This window comes from Nesoenas mayeri (genome assembly GCF_963082525.1).
Source record: "Nesoenas mayeri genome assembly, chromosome: 15".
NCBI classification, from domain to species: Eukaryota; Metazoa; Chordata; class Aves; order Columbiformes; family Columbidae; genus Nesoenas; species Nesoenas mayeri.
Genome location: NC_137559.1, coordinates 3,727,270 through 3,740,468, shown reverse-complemented (window position 1 = coordinate 3,740,468; position 13,199 = coordinate 3,727,270). Strand labels below are relative to the sequence as shown.

The following is a 13,199-nucleotide window of genomic DNA, read 5'->3' as shown; positions in this document are numbered from 1 at the left end:
GTCAGCCACCAAGAAAAAATCAATTCTCAAAGTAATTAAGAAGCAGTTGAAAATACACCATATGGCTCAACATTGTGCTGTGTAGCATGTGCAGGAGCCTTTTTTCAGGCCAGGTAACCAAACCCTGGGGAGCATCCTTTGCAGGAAAGTCCTCCCCAGGGGTACATCACAGCAGAGGGGTCATTCAGTGGCATTTGGGAGGCGACGCCGGAGCGGTGAGCAGGGCCAGAGGGCTGAGACTTGCAGAAAAAGCTCAGGGAGAATCCGCTTTTTCTCTTCCCCTTCTGTTTTTAGCTGGAGGAAATACCCCCTGCAGCTGACACCGGGCCTGGCTGGACGAGCAGGGCTGCTGCACCGCTCTCCATCCCCACAGGGAAGCTCTCCACCGGGGAGAAGAGGCCAGTGCAGGGCTTAGGGCACCCCAAAGATGCATGGGGCAGCCGGGAGGGCTGAGACTGGGACCCAACCCAGCATCGCCCCGAGGATCTGACTGCACCAGCGTTATCGTGCTGTGCTGGGGAATGACCTTGGGCTAAAAACAATTCAACACTTGGGCCTCAACGGCTCTTGCTGTCAAGGTCAACCAATACAACACCAGCCGCACATTGAACCGGTGGGGGAAGGGAGGGCTTTGCTCTGCTCCAGCAGAGCAACTACGGCTGCTGGGGCCGGGATGGAGCCGGGCAGAGGACGCTTAGCCCAGGGACCGGCTCGTTTCCCCACCAGCACGGTGTCCAGACACTTTTGGGGCTGCCTGCAAGGCTGGGAAGGAAGCCCTGGTCCCCCACTGCCTGCATGGGCTGGGGGACCCTGGGGCCAGCATCACCATCTGGAGATGCTGGTGCAGGGATCAGCCCAGGGTTACACAAGGAAGGGGCTGGGGAAGGTAAGGAGCATGGAGAGATGGGCTGGAGACAGTGAGGACAGGCAAGGCTGGGGAAATAGGGGGAGAAAAAACACTCCTCAGGGTTTCAATCACCCCTGGAGCAAAGTCCTGTTGCCAGGGACAGGCTGTAAACCAAGTACATGTCCCCTTCCACCACCTCCGCTACCCAGGTAGTGCTGTCACCTTTCCAGCAGCCTCAGCAAAACCTGGCATGGGATGTCTATCCATGGCCTGAAGATGGAATACAGTGAATTAACACAGCTTTCCAGCGTGATACAATATAGTGATTTACATCCGTTGTGGATGGGAGAGATGCTCGATGCACTGTTAGCCCATCCATGCAGATGCAGTGGATCGAGGGAGAACGGTGCCTTGCACATGGAGGTCCGCATAGCGAAAGCTTTCATCTCCCTCTGCAAAAGGCACCGATAAATCAGAGAGAGCTTGAGGATCAATACAAAGGAGCAGGAACCTTGGAGGAGGGATGTGTGAGAGTGGAGAGTGGTGCTTAAAGGGGGAGAGGAGAGTCTGTAGCTCGCTGGAGATGAGCTGGCTTCGGGGATACAACACGAGTCAGGAAAATGTCAGGGGATGTTTTGCTTCAGGTTTTAACGCTGAACCTGTCTCTGTGAAGGGAAAGGTGTGGGCTGCGGTGAGACCCCCGAATACCTCCAAAGGGGGAGATGGGCCTGGGGTCCCTGCTTAGATTTTACCTCCAGCAAATTCCTGTTTGGAGCTGATGCTGCAAGGAGGGAATTGAAAAAAGGGGAAGGTGCTGGGATGGTCCCTGTGCCTGCGAAATAGGGGATGTGGCCAGCGCCTTTCCCTCTTCCCCTTGGGGAGCAGGAAGGGAGAGGAAGGGCAGTGCTCCGAAAAACCTCCGCAATTTTTGCAGGAGGGTGATTTAAAGCGACTGGGCTGGTTTCAGGAGTTTCCACCTCCTTTCTCATTGTCACGACAGCAGGAGTCCCGAGCTCATGGCGAGGGCAGTGATGGAGGAGCTGGCGCTGAAGGGGATGTGCAGAAATCCAAAAGCTCCCAGGATTATTTACCCCCCTTGACCATTGTCTCCCCAAAAGTGAGGCAGACACCATCCCTACATGGGCAAAGGGCTCTGCTCCGGGGAAAGGGCGGAAGAAGCAAGTGGAAAGGAGAACTCACATGTTGTTCCAGAAATTCAAGCCCGGCTGTATCAGCTAGCGAAGGGCAGGAGGATCCTCCCCTGGATAGTTTTGTCCAGAACTGAGCACCAAGGACAAAGAGGGAGAAATAAAGCAAAACAGGGGAACTGAGGAGCCTGCAACGTGTGCCCCAGGGTAACACAACAGCCGGGGAGCGCTTTGCTCAGTTCCCCTTTCTCTGCTCTCGGTTCTTGCAACACCCCGGGAGCAGACGGGAGCAGAGCCCTGAGCCGCGGCCAGCAGAGCCGGCTTGGTCTGTCACACTGTGCGTGGTCCAGGTGGTGAACACGGCGACCGGCTGGTGGCTTCGTTATCACAGTATCCTCAGGCCGGGAGGAAGCGGCGGTGCCCGGCTGTGTGCTGCGGGCCACATCCTGCCGTGCCCCCCGGGGCCAGACCCCGCCGTCCCCCACAGCCAGGGGACGTGGTGTCACTGCCCGCCGGATGCTGGCGGGTTGATTGCTTTCTGATTCAGTCCAATAATCAAGAGACGCTAATTGCCTGGTAGTTCTCCTCCCCGGCTAATGGGCTGGCTTGCATCCGTGGCTCCCCAGCCCCGCTCCACCCGACCGGCTCCCCGGGATGCAGCAGGGCTTTTGCAGGTTCCTCCTGCCGCTCTCTTCTCTCGCCCCTGTGCCGCACACCTCATCCAGCTGACCGAGGCCCCCAAGCCATGGTGCCCTCCCCACCCTGTCCTGACCTCCCGCTGACGTTCCCCATCCCAGACCCATCACCCTGGTGCTAGTGTTGCACTTTTTCCTCCTGCTGTTCCCTGCAGACCCTTAGTAGTGCGTTCATGGACCGCACTTTACACCTACAAGGGCCATCAGCCGTACCCATGCCTTGTGGCTCCCCTTATTTGACGTCTAATCTCCTAATTAATAATCAGCCTTTTCAAAGTGGAACGCAAACATTAATTAATTCCCGTGAGGTAGGTAATTAACAGCGATGACTCCCATTTTACTGCGAGGGAAGCTGTGATACAGAGATGGTGCACAATCCACCTGCGGTGGCAGGGAAAGGACCGTGCAAAGGCGGCTCTGCAGAGACCCCGGCTGTGTCTCCTTCCACCAAGACCTCCTCGCGGGGACAGTCCCTGTGTGCTGGAGTATCTCTACTCCATCACTGTGGCCATCTCCAGCACAGAGGGGACGTCACAGTCCCACGGTGGCCCAGCAGGGCAGGTCCATCCCCATGGCCACCTCTGCCCTGGGGTGGCCAAGCAGAGCCGCTGGGGCTCCCGTCTCTCCACACTGTCCCCTCTGAAGCACCCATCTGGGAGCAGCCATGGTGCTGGGTTTTGGGGCACCTCCACCAGCTCCTGGACAAGGTGCTTCTGGGGAAGGGGATGTCCCATGAAAAAGGGCTGCTCCTCCTGTCCCCATCCATCCCTCATGTCCCATCTTCTCCCAGGTAATTGCAAGTCTCCATTTTGGGGGCTTTTGCAGGTTCCTTCTGCTGCTCTCTTCTTTGTCCCACCGCAGAGAGCGATGCTGGGGGGGGTGATAACACCTGGGTCCCCCACCTCAGCCAGAACCCCCACTTTGGAGAGGGGGCCCATCCTCCATATCTCATCCTCATCCTCATGGTGATCTCTGCAGCATCATGCTGACAAAAAGCTCGCCCACAGGCTGCCAGACCCCGATGGCAGGGCCAGCTCCCCCAGCACACCCTCTACGATTCCGGGCAAGGGATGCTCCATGGAGAACAGGCATTTTGAGCATTTTTTTCCCCCCCGATTTTAATTTGTTCTCCTGTCATTGCTGCTTTCAAACCGCAGAGATTAGACATGCAAAGTCCCCCACGCCGAAGTCTGCGTGCTTCCAACCAGTAACAGATTGCGAGTGGCTGCTGCTACTTTACTTACAGGGCTGCTTAATTAACTTGATTAATCAGCCCGCGTTCGCACAACGCTGTGGAGACGCGAAGCCCTCTTGTCGCTGCTGCTCCAAGGACACTGCCCTCGCCTCTATTTCCAACCGATATTTGAACGGAACAGCCAAAGAGGGAATTGCAGAAAGGCAGCCCAGGCGGGAACAGCCACGTGTCCCGCTCCAGAAAACATTGGATCAAAGAGGATAGAAACAAATATTGCCCAAATCGGAGCAAATCACTGCTCCTGCAGTGACCCCCGCCAGCCCGGGGCAATACGGGGAGCAGGGACCGACCGGGTCCCCTGCTTGGTTTGGGTCAGAACTGGAGGAGCAATTCCTTCTCCCAGGTATCACCACCGCCACAGGGACATGTCCTGGAGGTGGCTGTGATGTCCCCTGGGTGGGTTCAAGGGCCGCAGGCCTGGCAGGGCTGGCAGCAGCTGTGTCACCGCCTGCTGACATCAGCAGTGAACTTGGCCCCGCATCCCGCCCCGGGCTGGGACTCACTGGGGGTTACTGGTGTTTGCAAAATGCTCGGGGGTGCAGGTGACAGGTCCCCCCCCATGCACAAGGTGACAGACAGCATTGCAGGCAGGAACAGGCAGGAGTCGCCCCCCCGAGTGGGGTCCTGCAGCACGTTGCCCACACCGGTGGTCCCTTCCCCTCCTGGGGGGGCTGCAGCTGCCCGCCCAGCTCCAGTACAGCCTGGGGGTGAACGGGCCGGGTCCAGCCCCAAGCTCCGGGGCTTTGTGTGAGCATTGCAGGGGTTCCCCTGCAGTGAGGGGGGGGGGATACACTCTGCACGGGGGCGGCGCGACCACCGCGACCCCCGGGGGGATCGAGCACGGGGGCAACAGGCCCCATTCCCCAGGGTGAAATTTAAGGTTGTGTTGCACCCGTAACACCCCCCGCACATCCCCGATTCGCTTTATCCCCCCCACTATGTATTTTTTTCCCTCGCAGGGCGGGGGGCGCCGCCGCGCGCGCCGGGCGGGGCGGCGCGCTCGGGCGTGCGCTCGCCGGGGAGGAGAGGCGGGACGGCACGAGGCGGGGAGGCCGCAGCGGGGGCCAATCAGAGCGTCGCGCTCCGAAAGTTTCCTTTTATGGCGAGGCGGCGGCGGCGGCGGCCCCATAAAACGCGGGCGGGCGGCGGGCGGGAGCCGCTGTGAGCTCTGCCTGCTTCCTGTGCGCGTGCGCCCCGCTCCCGCCGCCGCCTCGCGCCGCCCGCCCCGGCTCCGACTGTGCAACTCCCCGAAGGTGAGCGGGACCGGGGGGGATCCGTTGTTAAGTCGTTGATATTATTAATGTTTGGTTAATTAAGCTTATTAGAAGACGGCGTGCGGGCTGCTGGAGAGCCTTTTGTTTGCTTGGGGGGAGTGGTGGGGGAGCCCGACTCGCCGTGCGCTGCAGTATTTTGAAAGGTGTAGAAAAAGATCGCGCTTTAATAATGATGATTTTTTTTTTAAATGGTGATTTGGGGGTGCTGGTTGCGGGGGGGTCCTCTCTCTGCTGCCTGTAGGGCTAATCCACCTCCTAAGAGGATTGCTGGCAGCCGTGCGTGGGGCCGGGGGGAGCTCGGCTCGGCTTTGTGTCCCGGGGGGGGGCAGTGGGGCGCGGAGCTTTGTCTGCTCCGCGCTTTCTCCCTCCCCCAGCCGTCGCTGGGGAGGCTTGGGGGGCCCGCGGCGCAGCTGGGCCTGGGGGCGTTGTCCCCCAATGGGAAGGGACACGGCTCTCCTCCTGGGCACATACAAGGGGCCCGGTGGCTTTTTCTTGCGGAGCGAGGGGGGCGGCACCCCCTGCGGAGGGCGAGGTTGTTGCATCGGAAGAAAAGCTGCATGCGGGGTGGGGGGGGGGAGCAGGGGAGCAGCCCCCGTGTGCGCGGGCAGGGACTACACTTCCCAGCCTGCCCCGTGCGGCGCTGGCACATGTGCCGGCGGCTGCCGCCGCTCTCCCAACCCGCGCTTTGCCAGCGGATTAAACCGGCGCTGTCGGAGGCGCCGGCACCGAGCTCAGGGCGGGTGGCAATTGCATAAAACCCTGGCGTTAATCCTACCCGTGGATGGGGCAGAACCGCGGGGACGCTTGGCTGGCGGGCTGGGCGAGGTGGCTCCTGCTGCGGGCGCAGGAGGCGGCTCCGGCCGCCCGGGGCCAGCCCATGTGTGACCCGCGGGGCTGGGGGCGCTGGGGCGTGGCCGCTGCCGTCCCCCCGAGCGCTGGCGGCGGGCGAGGCCGCGAGGCGCGGCGCGCTCCAGCCATTGCCTTTTATGGTAATAAAGCGGGAGGGCGCGGGGACTTCTTCCTTTGTCCCAAACCCGCGCGGCGCCCCAGCCCGGGCGGCCTCGCACCCTCTAGCGGGCGGCGGGCGAAGCGGAGCGGCGGCGGCAGGAAGGAAATGGGTGGGGAAGGGCCCCGGCGGCACCGCCGCTGCTCCCCAGCCGGTGTGTGACTGGCGATGCTCACGTCCGCTTCTTTGCCCTCCTCTCTCGCAGCCAGCCATGGATGATGATATTGCTGCGCTCGTTGTTGACAATGGTTCCGGTATGTGCAAGGCCGGTTTCGCTGGGGACGATGCTCCCCGTGCTGTCTTCCCGTCCATCGTGGGTCGCCCCAGACATCAGGTAGGTGGCTGATATCAGACAAAAGAGAGGAGTTGTCAGTGGAAATGGTTACCCTGGAGGCATTGAGTTTCAAGAAGCCATTTTATTTGGCTTTATAACACAAGAGGCTTCTGCATGGCAACAAAACTGGGGGGGGTACAGCCTCCTGCAGAGCGTCTGGCCGGTGTGTGTTGGAGCACTTGGCTGAAAGCCTCTCTTGATAAAGTGTGGCAGTCATTGGAGACCCAGCTTGGGGAAAATCAGGTTTTCTGCCCCATGGGGATTGCCCTTCAGCTGTACTTACTGTTTATTCTTTGTTCTGCAGGGTGTGATGGTTGGTATGGGCCAGAAGGACAGCTATGTCGGTGATGAAGCCCAGAGCAAAAGAGGTATCCTGACCCTGAAGTACCCCATTGAACACGGTATTGTCACCAATTGGGATGACATGGAGAAGATCTGGCACCACACCTTCTACAACGAGCTGAGAGTAGCCCCTGAGGAGCACCCTGTGCTACTCACAGAGGCTCCCCTGAACCCCAAAGCCAACAGAGAGAAGATGACACAGGTGTGTAAAAACTGGAGCTTGAAGCTACAGCAGATATTGCTGCAGGCCAGCTCTCCTTTTCCATGTTGTCCTCTCTCCTCCTTCACCACTCTTCTCCCATTTTGCCATCTTTACAGGGTTTTCCTTTCCTGACCTGAGTCTCCTCTTTACTGGACCTTGACAGGTTTTGTTTGCTCTTCTGAGCTGGCTTTCTCTTGAGACTGAACTAGCAACTTGTCTAACTGCTGTTTCTGACTAGACACACTAATCTATTGACCAGCCTTGAGTGACTGTACTGTAGTTCAATTGGCATTTGTTTTGTTCCTTGCTGTGACATGTGGATGGGATGGTGGTGGCGGTGTCCCTGCTCAGGCTCTGCTCTGGCAGGTGTGGGTGGAGACCAAGCAAGATAAGCATGGACTTTGATGGGGAGTGGAGAGAAGTTCCTTATCTAGAGACAGAAGTAAAACCACATTTGCATGTACTTGGTGTAGGCCTCTAGTGAGAACCCTGGTTTCTGCTGTTGACTAAACCCCTTATTTTCTCTCCCTAGATCATGTTTGAGACCTTCAACACCCCAGCCATGTATGTAGCCATCCAGGCTGTGCTGTCCCTGTATGCCTCTGGTCGTACCACTGGTATTGTGATGGACTCTGGTGATGGTGTTACCCACACTGTGCCCATCTATGAAGGCTACGCCCTCCCCCATGCCATCCTTCGTCTGGATCTGGCTGGCCGTGACCTGACGGACTACCTCATGAAGATCCTGACAGAGAGAGGCTACAGCTTCACCACCACAGCCGAGAGAGAAATTGTGCGTGACATCAAGGAGAAGCTGTGCTATGTTGCCCTGGATTTTGAGCAGGAGATGGCCACAGCTGCCTCTAGCTCTTCTCTGGAGAAGAGCTATGAACTCCCTGATGGCCAGGTCATCACCATTGGCAATGAGAGGTTCAGGTGCCCCGAGGCCCTCTTCCAGCCATCCTTCTTGGGTAAGTCCAACTCTGTTAGAATATCCTGTGCCCCTCAATGTCTGTAAAGGGTGAGATAGAGACCATGGCAGCCAGTCACTGTATTATTACTGGTCTACAACAAAACATGTCTTGTTCCACCAGTTAGTGTCACTTTCCACACAGCCTAAAGCTGTTTGTTTGGGGGACTTGGGACAGTAGAACATCATGTTGAGCCTGTCAGAGCTGTGGCCTTGTAGTGTCCCACTGAAGGGGCTTCTGGTCTCTTGGTCGCCCATAGTAGCTCCTCAGGCTTCCTTGGTTGTGTCTGAGCCTTTGCTGACTTGAGACTCCTTCTTCCTCACAGGTATGGAATCTGTTGGTATCCATGAAACTACCTTCAACTCCATCATGAAGTGCGATGTGGATATCCGTAAGGACCTGTATGCCAACACAGTGCTGTCTGGTGGTACCACAATGTACCCTGGCATTGCTGACAGGATGCAGAAGGAGATCACAGCCCTGGCACCCAGCACAATGAAAATCAAGGTGAGATGAGGTTGGGGAAGCTTTTGGCACTCCTGTTTGTGCTGAAATGTGCAGTTGGGTGGAGGGGGAGTAAGCTGAACTCCTGCTAGAGAAGATAAAAACCATATAGTTGTGTCTACAGCCTTAATGGCCTTGCTCTGGCTGAGATGGCATCCACTCAACCATATGAATAATGGGATTAGCCTAAATACTGTCTGCAGGGGGGAGGAGGAAGGGGTGTGAGGCTGTGTCTTAAGCCACTTTAGACATAATGGTATCTTGGCCAAGGCCAGATAAGGGAATTGGGCAGCTCTGTCCTGCAGGGCCATGTGTGGGCAGTGAGCACAGTGTGACATTGCATCTGACTGATTCTTCGTCTTCCCTGCAGATCATTGCCCCGCCTGAGCGCAAGTACTCTGTCTGGATCGGAGGCTCCATCCTGGCCTCCCTGTCCACCTTCCAGCAGATGTGGATCAGCAAGCAGGAGTACGATGAATCCGGACCCTCCATTGTCCACCGCAAATGCTTCTAAACCGGACTGTTAACCAACACCCACACCCTTGTGATGAAATGAAACCCATAAATTGCGCATAAAACAAGACGAGATTGGCATGGCTTTATTTGTTTTGTTTCTTTCTTTTTTTTGGCGCTTGACTCAGGATTAAAAAACTGGAACGGTGAAGGTGTCAGCAGCAGTCTTAAAATGAAACATGTTGGAGCGAACGCCCCCAAAGTTCTACAATGCATCTGAGGACTTTGATTGTACATTTGTTTCTTTTTTTAATAGTCATTCCAAATATTGTTATAACGCATTGTTACAGGAAGTTACTTGCCTCTGTGAAGGCAGCAGCCCAGCTCGGAAGAAGCCGATGCCAGTTACTGGTGTTAGGTTATAATTGCTTGTCTGTAAATTATGTAACCCAACAAGTGTCTTTTTGTATCTTTCCGCCTTAAAAACAAAACACACTTGATCCTTTTTCTCTTCAATTTGTCAAGCAAGCAGCGGGCTGTGTTCCCCAGTGATAGATGTGAATGAAGGCTTTACAGTCCCCAGCAGGGTCTAGGAGAAGCGGTGCCAGTATGTGCGGGAGGGAGGGGCTACCTGTACACTGACTTAAGACCAGTTCAAATAAAAGTGCACACCATAGAGGCTTGACTGGTGTTGGTTGTTCATTTTCTTTCTAATGTGCTACTTTGACAGTTAACTACATGCCCTGATCTAGCCTTTCCAGGCTCTGCAGGTCCTTTATCTGACTGGGGGTGGATGCTGGTGTGTGGGCTGGATGGTTTGTGGTGATACAGTGGGGAAGAGCTGAGCCTGCCAAACCTGCAGGTTTCTGAGGCTGCCCTGGGCTGTGGAGCTCCAGATAGACTGCTAGAGAGCTGCTGGAGGAGCTTGAGCTTGGTGAGGATCCAGCTGCACCTTCTGAAATGCTGCTTTGTGTCTTCATGCTATGCAAGCTTTGGCCTGAGGAAAGCAAGGGGGGTGGTGGAGCTGTAAATTTCATTCTGAAGCAGCTGGCTTTGGTCTGCAGCTCTTTGTGGCCTGTGGGGCAGTGTCCCCTCTTCTCTGCACCAGGTGCCTGAGCTGGTCTGTCCTGCTTCTGGTTTGGCCTGAGTTCAGGCTGGGAGACTCATCCTTTCTGCCAACTGCTTGCTGGGTGGAGCAGCGTTCTGGAGAAAGCAAGAGAAAGTCTCCTGTGAAGTGGAAAATGCCTCTGGAGAGCAGAGCCTCTGGGCTGTTACACAGGGTTGGGCAGGGCTGGGAAAAGGGTGTGGGGAGAGGAGGAAGCTCTTGCAGAGGGAGCGACACCCACAGCTCCAGGAGTTGCTGTGGGCTGTGCAGATACCTGCCAGGAAGGAGGTTTGCTGCAGCTTCTTGGCTCCCTCCCCATCTCAGGCTTCTGAACCTTCTGTGAAGCATCAGCTTTGATGGATCAAATCCTCCAGAAGGAGAAGCCACAGTGGGAACTCTCATGAAGCCATGCTGGGTGCTGAGACCTTGTTGGGCACAACAGGGCCCGTGAGTCCTGGGAGCTGGAGTCACTGCTGTGGAACAAAGGAGATGGAGCAGACCGAGGCTACCAGGTCAGAGACCAGGGAGAGCAAAGCCAGGTGACGCTGCACATCAGCAGCTTGGGCAGACCAGACCTTGGAGCCTGGCTCAGAGACACGCTGGCTTCCCAGGGCTCTGTCTTTGAAGAGCTAATGGCTGTGATTGTGTCATGTTCACAGCAGATGAAAGGCAGGGAACAGGCTCCATTGGCTCTTTAATCCTTTGCCTGGCCTGATCCTGCTCCAGCATCATGCTGGATTCAGGATGGACCTGCTGGTTTCTGCCCTTTGTCTCCCCAGTCTCCCTCCTCCGTGCAGCAGGAGCCTGGCAGGGCTGTAGGTGCAGACACTGGGCTGGGTAGATGAGTTGCTGGAAGCACCAGTTTGCAACAGGGGAGGTGAAACAGGTTGGAGCTGGGCTTATAACCTGGGGTCTTGGGGTAATGGGTGAGGAAGAGGCAATGGCAGCTCCTGGGGCAGGACCTGGTGGGAGCAGGGCAGGAAAAAGGCCAGGAAGAAGGAAGAGATGATGGCAACAGGGAAATGAGGTGTCAGTCTGTGAGTCTGCTTTCCTGCTGTCAGCCCTCCCTGAAACTGCCACTGATCACTGCGGAAAAATGCGTTGAGACACAAAGGACAGGAAAGGTGATGGTGGCGGTGAGGGAGAAACTACAGAGCAGCCAAATGCTGAGAGCAGCTCAGGCGGGCAAAGGTGTTGGCACAGGGACGGGGCAAGCAAAGGGCTGGGGCAGAGCCCATGGGCTGATTTTCAGAGTGCAGCAGGCAAAGCTTTCTATTAGTTAACACTTTGCAGGTCTGGTTTTTTTTTCTCCTTTCTTCCTATTTCACTTGCTGTTCCAGGCAACCAGCCCCCTCAATAAAATGAGGCCGAGCTTTTCAAGACCCATCCTGATGCCTTTCCAGCACGAGGCTGCGGCGTGCACAGCTATTCTGCAGGCTGCTCCAGCAAGGCTGGGTTTATTCCTCCTCTGGGCCATTACATGCTGGAGAAAAGAATGTGGTGCCGGGCAGGGAAGCCTGTGAGCATTACTCACTGCTCCCGACTCCTGCGAGCAGGGGGGAGCCCGCGGTGGTTTCCTCTCAGGAACACCAGGCGCTGGAAGAGGGGGAATTTTGTTTTAACTTCAGTTTTGCCTGTCATCGCATTTCAGAGGGTTTGGTTTGCCCCTTGCTGTTTCACAGAGATGGGGAAATGCTGAGGGACCTGTCACAGGAAAGGTGTGGAGGAGTTGGTTTAGCCATCTCCTGGCTCTTGAAGCCACCAGCAATGGCCAAGACTCAAAGAAGATGTGTAGGGAATAAGCAGTGTCCTGGCTACCACCTCCTCCTCCTCTCCAGCACGCAAGTAGCCAAGGATTTTGGGGGGATCAGGTTTAAAACAGACAGCCATGGCCAGGCTGAGCGTGTCTCCCTGTCTGGCTCAGTGACGGTGACGTATCAGGATTTCTCAGGCTACAGAGACGGCAGGACTCGGCCATGGATCTTTGCAAACCACCAGCCCTTTCTCACCTCCCTTGAGCTGCCTGCGGCAAGCTGGCTCAGCTAAAAGTAGCTGAACAAACACGTTTTACTCTCTTTCTTCCCCAGAGCTCCCAACTTTCGCTCCTGCTGGAGACAGTCACTTCACCTGCAATTAGCTGGTGACCTGGAAAGTCACCTCGCTGAGCCGCTTATAGAATCAAGCCACCACCAAGAATTAGTGATGTCCTTGGCAAAGGAGATGGTTGCAGCTCTTGGGATTTAGCCCTGAAGGGCCTCACTGTCTCTTAGCTGTGTCTGGGAGTGTTGACCAGAAACGGTCCCAGCTGGGTGGGATGTCCCATTCTCTCGTTAGCGAGCATGTGCTGCTTCAGGAGGTGCCAGCTGGCTGCCTGCAAAAGTCCCAGGAAACCCCAGAGCATCCAAACAACTAGTCTCCTCGCATAAGTCCCCTCCGAGGGCACAAAACATCAGCTACCAAAAATGGGCTTTTCCGAGGTATCGCTTCAGGGATGGGACTGTGGGTATCGGCTGCGCTTGGGGCAGGAGGAGTCCTGGCCTTTGGTCTTTGCAGAGGGATTGCTGAGTTGGAGCCTGCCCTGACTTGTGTTATACCTATCTGTAATCTACTTTAGCAGGCCTGATGGTATTAAACCATATCAGGTATTGAAAATCAGTGACAGCAGTGGAGTGAGCAGTTCACCCAAGCTTACCAAGTGTTCTGGCCACTGTAGTCCAGCCATGCTTTAGTCATGCTGACAAAATATATGAGATGTCCAGATTGTATCAGTCTTAGAAAGAATCAGAGGAGAGAAATGACCCAACACTTTCCAGGGCGGGGGAAAAAATCCATGGTTCAGTCTGGCCTTGAAAAGCTAAGACATTTTGACTACAGAGCAAAATATCTTGATACTAGCATTGTTTGTTTGCCCTCCTGGACTGTGAGAGCATAGTATACACCTGCCTTCTTTGGGCTAAGAAAACTGTGTATTAGTCAATGACCAAAGTCTGCTCTGATATGGCCCAGCCCTGAACTGAACCCACCTCCACAGAAAGCTCCCAGGTGCCCACACTGAGAAGCGCG

The 13,199-nt window shown here is 56.0% G+C and overlaps 1 protein-coding gene across 1 annotated transcript; it reads left to right on the top strand.

Moving 5' to 3' along the window:
* Positions 1–5,086: 5,086 nt before the first annotated feature.
* ACTB (actin beta) lies at positions 5,087–9,716 on the top strand. The gene is made up of 6 exons (XM_080353653.1): positions 5,087–5,198; positions 6,431–6,559; positions 6,864–7,103; positions 7,636–8,074; positions 8,400–8,581; positions 8,949–9,716. The coding sequence occupies exons 2-6, from the start codon at positions 6,437–6,439 to the stop codon at positions 9,090–9,092; spliced, it is 1,128 nt and encodes a 375-aa protein (XP_080209779.1). The 5' UTR covers positions 5,087–5,198; positions 6,431–6,436; the 3' UTR covers positions 9,093–9,716.
* The last annotated feature ends 3,483 nt before the right edge of the window (positions 9,717–13,199 follow it).